Consider the following 7812-nt stretch of genomic DNA (forward strand, 5'->3'; position numbering starts at 1 on the left):
CCTTCCCCCTTCCCTTTCCCTTGTGAAATTGTATATATTTTAAATTGTATATATTCCAATTGTAACATAAGTGCAAATATATTTATATATATCACTTTAGCTGTCTCTCTCTCTCGTTTCGAGTTTTCTTAGTTGGTTGTTTTTCTCCCTCTTCTCCCTGAGGTTTTGGGGGGGGGGACACTTCTGGTGGTAAGGTTTGAAAACTTGGCAGGGAGGCAGCTTCAAACCATATCATCATGTGTCAGAGGCAGCTCAGCTGTTCACTTCTTGGGAAAAAAAAAGAGACGCATTGAGGTTGCTGCCTTTTCAGCTGCAGCCAGTTCAACGGAGTTGAAACAAATCTAAAAATTCCTTTTTTTCCTCTCAGTGAGGCAAGGCTTTGGCTGACTTTCTATGGAGTATGCCATGTACTAATATCAACAGATTGCTCAAGCTGTGGCAGGAGATCATTTGCACTTAAATATAACTTTTAACCTGCAACTTAAGCTGACCGTAGGAATCATCAGCCCAACGCTATCCCTAATGTAGGAAAACAAGGGAAATACTTGTATCCAAATTTGCGTGACCCACATTGGAGGAATTGGATGGCAGAACTGTTGCAGGTAGGACACTTGAAACTGTTTATTGTGAATGTATAAAGCAAATACAAGGAAGAACTAAGGCCAAAACTTAAAGGGCCTCAGAGCCACTACGCACGAATTACACAAATTGAGAGTTGTGTCTGAGAGGTGTTCTGCGTTAGGAAATAAAAACTAACCTGTCAGTGAAACAATGACTGCTGTGAGGGATGTTGACTTAAACAAAGAACTAATGCTCAAAGCCATAGTCTAAAACTTTCATATGGGTTCGAAGAGCAGAATCAAGAAGCTTCCGCTTCAGCCACATGGATCTAACAATTAAGAAAACCAGTGTGAATGGGTGCCAGTGGAGAATGCAGGGAGTTTTTTATGTCATTCTCTATCTGTCATGCACAGGCTATATTGGGATATCACTCAAAAGTGTCTTCTTTCATTTCTACGTTAATGGAATCAGTCAAACCCAGAAAGATTCCTTTTAAATACACCAGACCATTAACTGTCTGAGAATTTTAGGAGTTTAGTTACTATGATTACAAGTTAAGGTTGCCTGTGGCTCCAGAATCTACAGCTTGCACCTTCATGTTCATGTCAAAAAACCCACAGACAAAAGAGGGCAAGTTGTAGCCAAAAGAGAAATTAGACGGAGTCAGTCCGAGGAGTGACTGAGTCATGGCAGGGTTGTGTGCTCTGCTCTTGCTTTGACAGCGTGTCCTTCTCTGGGTGCCAGGTCTGTTGAGATGACGTGTCTGAAGGGCACACAACTAACGCCCCCTTCCTCCTGTGCGTCAGGCTAATTTCTTCTTTCTTTCAGTGCGTCGGTTTCCCATCTCAGACATTACGAGCACACAGAGCTGCCACGGCTGGTCCAGCACTGCCTGAATTTGCCCCTGGCCTTGCACCCACAGCAAAACTGCTCGGGAGAACGGGCAAATGTCACTAATGAAGTGAATGGTGCTGAGCTTCACCCTCTGCACTTTCTTACCATTCTCTGTGGGCACCTCTCCCTGTAATTTTTCCTTCTTCCTTTGCCTGCCTGCAGACAGAATTTGGGTTTGGTTTACTTTGGTGCTGCCTTCTTTGGTCTGTGGGTGTTTCAGTTGTCAGCTGGGCTTTCCTCCAGTGACAGGAGTTGGCTTAGGTCTTCCCTTCACAGCTTCTGGTTCCTCCATTTGAGGGTGCTTTCCCCAGAGCTGGGCTCTTTGAAGTCTTTCTGTCCCACCGACAGCTGGGGAGTGACGTGAATATGAGCCAAAGCCTCCCACAGCCTGAGCTTCCCTGGCTTTCACCTAAAGTTGAGTTGCTCTAAAGGTAACTTTGGATATCTCAGAGGAAGCTGCCTGCCCTGTCAGTTCCACTCTGTAGAAAAAGCCAGGTCCCAGCAGAGTGCAAGGAGCAATGCCCACTGCTCCCTATGTAGCAAAATGGTTATTCTTTCTTAGGTCTGTGGGTGTTTCAGTTGTCAGCTGGGTGTTCCTCTCAGTGCAGAAAGTGCCTATGGGACCAGCTGGGAGCACAGACCTGACATTTGAGGGGAGCACATATTCTCGGCAATTAACCCTATGCCCAGAATGGAGCCAGCCCTTAAATGCTAACTCCTCATAGTCGAAGGCTTGGTCACTGTCCCAAACAATGCCACTTGGAGAGCACTGACACTGCACACTCCCACTACAGTCGTTGCCTTCTTACTTTGCTCAACTCAGCCTGTTCTACAGTTACACCCTTTGATCCAGCAGCTCTCCAGCAGTTCCCAAGAGACTCTTTGAGTAACTGGCTGAAGCACCGTCATGTGACTACAGCTCTGATAGTCTGTCTGCTTGATTCCTCCCAGATGGAGTCAACAGAGGAAACAGAATCAGGAAACCACACTCTGCTGACTGAATTTGTCCTCTCTGGATTGTCCAGCCGCCCAGAACTGCAGCACTTGCTGTTCTTCACATTCTGCTTAGTTTACACCATGACTGTCGTTGGGAACCTTCTCATCTGCGTGGTCACGGTGCACCCCACCCTCTGCACGTCCATGTACTTCTTCCTCCGGGTCCTGGCCTTCCTGGATGTTTCCACAGCATCGACTGTTGTCCCCAGGATGCTGGTAAGTTTCCTGTCGGAGGACAGGAGCATCCTCTACATGGGCTGTGCCACACAGCTCTACTGTGTGATTTTCTTCGGAGCCGCTGAATGGTACCTTTTGGCAGCCATGGCCTATGACCGTTGCGTGGCCATACGCAACCCCCTGAGATACACTGTCATCATGAATGCCAGAGTTTGCCTTTCCTTGGTCCTGCTGTCCTGCTGCAGTGGCAATGTTGTGTCTGTGGTGCAGACAGCTTGGGTGTTCACGATGCCCTTTTGTGGGCCCAGGAAGATTAACCACTTCTTCTGTGACATTCCCCCGCTCATCCTGCTCTCCTGCACTGACACCTCGCTGTATGAAAAGCAGATGGTTGCAGCCACAGCGCTGGTCATCTTCACGCCATTCTGCCTCATCCTGGTGTCCTATGCCTGCATCATCTCCAGCATCCTGAAGATTTCCTCTGCAGAGAGCAGACACAAGACCTTCTCCACCTGCTCCTCACACCTTATTGTTGTAATATTGTACTGTGCAAGTGGAACCTTGAATTACTTACGACCGAATTCCCATAATTCACAAGACACTAAGAAAGTTGTTGCTGTCATATACACAACCATAATTCCCATGTTAAACCCCCTGATTTACAGCCTGAGGAATAAAGAAGTGAGAGAAGTACTAATCGTAACTATGGCTGTGTTGGTGAAGAAATAAGTCTGTTCTGGCCCATGAATGTGTGTATTAAAAATCTTATTTCCATTTTTGGTGTGTGTGTAAGGTTCACCAGCTCAGTGGACACAGCAGAATCAAAGAGAAATTTCACATAGTGCAGGGCCAGAGGAAATGGCATGAAGCTGTGTTGGGAAGGATTAGGATAGATACTAGGAAAAGGTTCTTCATCCAGAAGGTGGTCAGACTCTGGAACAGGCTCCCCAGGGTGGTGGTCACAGCCCCAACCTTCCAAAGTTCAAGAAGCATTTGAACAATACTCTCAGGCCCATGGTGGGATTCTTGGGGTGTCCTGTGCAGGGACACAAGTTGGATTCAATGACTTTTGTGGTTCTCTGGCAATTCGGGAGGTTATGTGATTCTCTGAGTCTAAGAAAGCACCTTGGGATTCATCTCCACTAAGGTGAGTCTTCTGCTGTCAGAAATCAACATACACCTTAAGAAACCTAAATACAGATTTAATGCAACTGTACCCCCCTAGGGATAAATTTCCACGTTCTCTGTAGTTGCTGTTTTGGATACAACGATGGGGCCTGTGGATGTAACCCATGGCATACATGAAACTTATGCTTCTTTGCAGTGATACTCTGTGTGGAAGTGCTCTAGATGAGATGAGGTTGTCTAATTTTGAATTTTGAGGTATCTGAGTAGTTTCAGACTATTGCTGAGTCTTCTTGAAAGTCAAAGGAATGTAATGAAGAACTCCAGAAGGAAAGCTGGCCCAGTTCTATGTCTCCCTCTATGATTATATCCTTATGCCATTAGTTATAAAAGCATCCAAGACAACTTATTCCTGGTTCCATACAGGGACTTGTACATTCCCCTCAGATCAATGGTGCGGGAAAATGTGGTTTCCAGAAAGGATAAACAGTCAGGAAGCATGGGAGCAAAAAGAATAATAGAATCCACAGACACGACATGTCTGTGACTCCCATGGGAATAAATTCTGTCACCATGGCATGGGTTTGCAAATGAAAAGTCTCTAAGTATCTGTATCTAAGAGCTTTCCAAAGGGACAAAGGAATACACAGCATTCTCTCTGTGGATGGAGTTTAGTGACCTGCTATGAGCACAGGTTTCTGTTGGGATAGGGCTGTGTTACACTCAACTATGAAACCACACGCTGTGCTTATATTGGGGTGGCACGGCAAGGGTTGAGGGTGGAAGGGGAGCTGCAGAGGTGTCCTCAGTGAGAAGAGAGCAAGAGGTGCCCCCATGTCAGACAGAGCCAAGACTCCAAGACGGACCCACCACTGCCAAAAACAGAACCAAAGAGCAATGGTGGTGGTGGCTCTGTGATAACAGACTGACACTGCACAGCAGCTGTGAGAGAGGAGTGAGAAATTGTGAAACATCCCTACAGACACTGAGGTGAGAAAAGAAGGTGGGGGAGAAGGCATCCCAGGTGGCAGGCAAAGAGTCCCTTGACCACCGTGGAGAATCTCAGAATCACAAAATGGTTCAGGTTGGAAGGGGTCACAGTGGGTCATCTGGTCCAGCTCAAGTAGGCTCTTCCTTGAGCACATTGCACAGGATTCAATCCAGACAGTTCTGGAATATCTCCTGTGAGGGAGAATACACAGCCTCTCTGGGCAATCTCTTCTTCATTTGCTCTCTCTGGATCACAAGCCCCACGCAGCTGTGAGCCCGGGCTTTCCGGCTTTGCTCTTTTCCGCTTACTGTGGCAATAGATGTTTATGCATCTTCATACATGTTTTCTTTCTCCTTGGAGCTCGACTGTTTGGCCAAACTGCTCCCCTGATAGATCTGCTTGTTTTCCTGTGTATCCCAAAGGACCATTTTCATGCTTGAAGGAGATTTGCCTTGAAGACCTGTTGAGCTCTCTTGTGCTCCTTTGCCCTTTACAGAATATACCTGTGGGATCTCATCTACTGTTTCCTTGTCGGGATGGGAGGCTGACATCATCCTGGGATCTGTCAGCAGAAGACTAGCCAGGAAATCTAGGGATGTGATTAGTGCGCTTTACTCAGTACTCACCTGACGACACCTACAATGCTGCATCCTATCTTGGGCTCCATAAGAGAAGGAAAATGGGGATATACTGGACTGACATGCCAGGAAGGAGGTTGGGGCTTGAGGACAAAACCTACAATAGGAATCTTTCCCACAAGTTCCCAGTTGGCCCACTGCCCACCCATAGAATTGCTGCTCCTTCACATAGAAGGAAACCCCTTCCCTCTGTCCCTGCCTGTCTTTCCTGTACATCCCTCATGTGGCGCAAAATCGGTCAAATGAAGAGCTCAGGTACTCCAGGGACATCAGGGTTGTGCTTGCAGAGCTCTGACAAGCTTCTGGTTGTGTGTAGCCATGTGGCAGAGAGCCCAGTTTTATGCTGTTTCATCTTTCTTGAGCGTCTCCCCCCCTCATTCCCCTGCCCCATGGATTCAGCGCACAGAGCCCTGTGCCCCCTTCCACCAGTGAGCTGTCATCCCTAACCTCAGGTGCACCTGGTTTAACGTGTGTCTCATCAGTATGACTTCTTGACAGATATCTCACTACACTTCCTTGCACCTCTAGACAAGTGAGTGAATCACACATGACGTCTGGGTTTTCTTCATGTTTCAGGCTGAGAAATGGAGATGTATCAATGTGGCACAAATCCAGTGAAAAACCTGAGCTCACTTAACACAACAGATATCAAGTAGTAAGGGTTGGCCACTGCCATTCCTGGGAGACAAAGTCAACAGCCACCTGGGCTGCCTTAGCAGGGGCATGGCCAGCAGACTGAGGGAAGGAATTAGCCTCCCTTTGCTCAGTACCTGTCAAACAACATCTAGAATTCTGTGTTCAGTTTTGTGACCCACACAAGAAAGGCACTGATAATCGAACCCAGGGGAGGTTTAATGAACCCATCCTAGAGATGAATCAACACAAAGCCAGAAAACACAGATGAATGCCTCTTCCACAGTACATCAATGTGAGGTCAATCTCTAGCTGTCCTGTGCAACAAAATAGCTAATTCCACATGGAACTGAACTCATCATGAGCAGTTCACCCTACAAATTCTCCCACAGGTCTTTATGGAGGAAATCAGGCTCTAGTCCCTCTTCTCTACACAACTTTCTGATACTTCCAGCTCTATGTTACAGCCCCAAACACCTGCACACCACCCACGATAGACTCCACTCACAGCCCCAGTTTCATGTAAAGCAATTCTTCTCTTTGTCGCTTGGACCGTCATCTTCTTATTTCAAGCTCTTTGAAAGTAAGAAAAGTTGTTTTGTCTAAAAATTCTGAGGAGGGGATCACCGTCTGACGGAGATCTTGGCAAAGGGCTGCATGGGGGGCCGTGGTGACCTCTGTGGGTTCCTCAGCCACAGTACGAAGCAAAGCTGCTTTGCACTTCCCTGGTCTGAGCATCAGGGATCACTCACTGGAACAGTTTCTTATACAACTGTGAATATATCTTCATCCTAGTCAGTGCACAAGGCAACTCTCCTCTATCAACCTCTTAGCTAATGAGCTAAAATTCAGGTTATATCTTTTCTGTCTTTGTGCAAGACACTAGGAAGAGTTTCCAGGCCACCAAAGGTAGGTTTACAAAGAGGTTGCTGTCCAGAGCTTGGAGTCCCTGTGGTGGGACATGTGCTGTGCACAGGACACTTCTAGAGTCTTCTCCCAGACATCAATGATGCTGAGATAAAGGGGAGTTTTCTCTTGAAGGAAATGTCCAGTTTATAGAGGCTGAAGTTAAGACACACTCACTCATGCAGCAAGTTACCAGAGGCTCTACTTTTGATGCTTTTTCTTTTTAATTTTTTTTTTTTTTAAACACATCACCCAGGTTGTTTGCTGCAGAACTGGAGGGACACTGTGAATGAACATTTTAAAATGCATGATCTGCTGGGCTATTGATGGAAACAAACTTAGCGTGATGTTCATACTGTTTCTCTGCAGCAATGAGTTTTCCTCATGCATGGAAAAAGGTGTTTCAGTTCAGTAGGAAGCAGTTTCAGTTTTCAGTTCAGAGGACTTAATACATCCATACATTTATCAAAGCACAGAACAGAGTTTATATCCAGAACCAGACAACAAGCTCTCAGTACTCTGCAGAAATCTCAGTGATGCTTTGAAAGAATTCTGAGAACTTTTCAAAGGACATTTTTAATAATCAGCATTGGAGAAGAAAATTCCTGAAAAGCAACACTGAATCATCTTACTGAAAATCTGCGAGGTAAGGAAAAGAAAACTTCACTGTTCCAGGAGCAAATCAATATTGACCATGTCTGTCACTGCATAGTCATGCAGACGGACATCAGACTACCCTATAGCTGCTCCTCTGACAAGACTGGGAGCAAGCTACTGAGTGCACTTTGGGGCATTAGGTAACCAACTGGGTAACCAAGTTAAGTAACCAGCTAGGTAGCCAGTTAGGTAGCCAAGCCAACCTCAGGTACCACCACACTCTTTTACTCTCCA

The 7812-nt window shown here is 46.3% G+C and overlaps 1 protein-coding gene across 1 annotated transcript; it reads left to right on the forward strand.

The window, feature by feature from the left end:
• The first annotated feature begins 331 nt into the window (after positions 1-331).
• Positions 332-3357, forward strand: LOC116798693 (olfactory receptor 10A7-like). Its single transcript, XM_032711281.1, has 2 exons — positions 332-602; positions 2407-3357. The coding sequence occupies exons 1-2, from the start codon at positions 585-587 to the stop codon at positions 3355-3357; spliced, it is 969 nt and encodes a 322-aa protein (XP_032567172.1). The 5' UTR covers positions 332-584.
• The last annotated feature ends 4455 nt before the right edge of the window (positions 3358-7812 follow it).

The sequence above is a fragment of the Chiroxiphia lanceolata genome, chromosome 26, assembly GCF_009829145.1.
Source record: "Chiroxiphia lanceolata isolate bChiLan1 chromosome 26, bChiLan1.pri, whole genome shotgun sequence".
Taxonomy (NCBI): domain Eukaryota; kingdom Metazoa; phylum Chordata; class Aves; order Passeriformes; family Pipridae; genus Chiroxiphia; species Chiroxiphia lanceolata.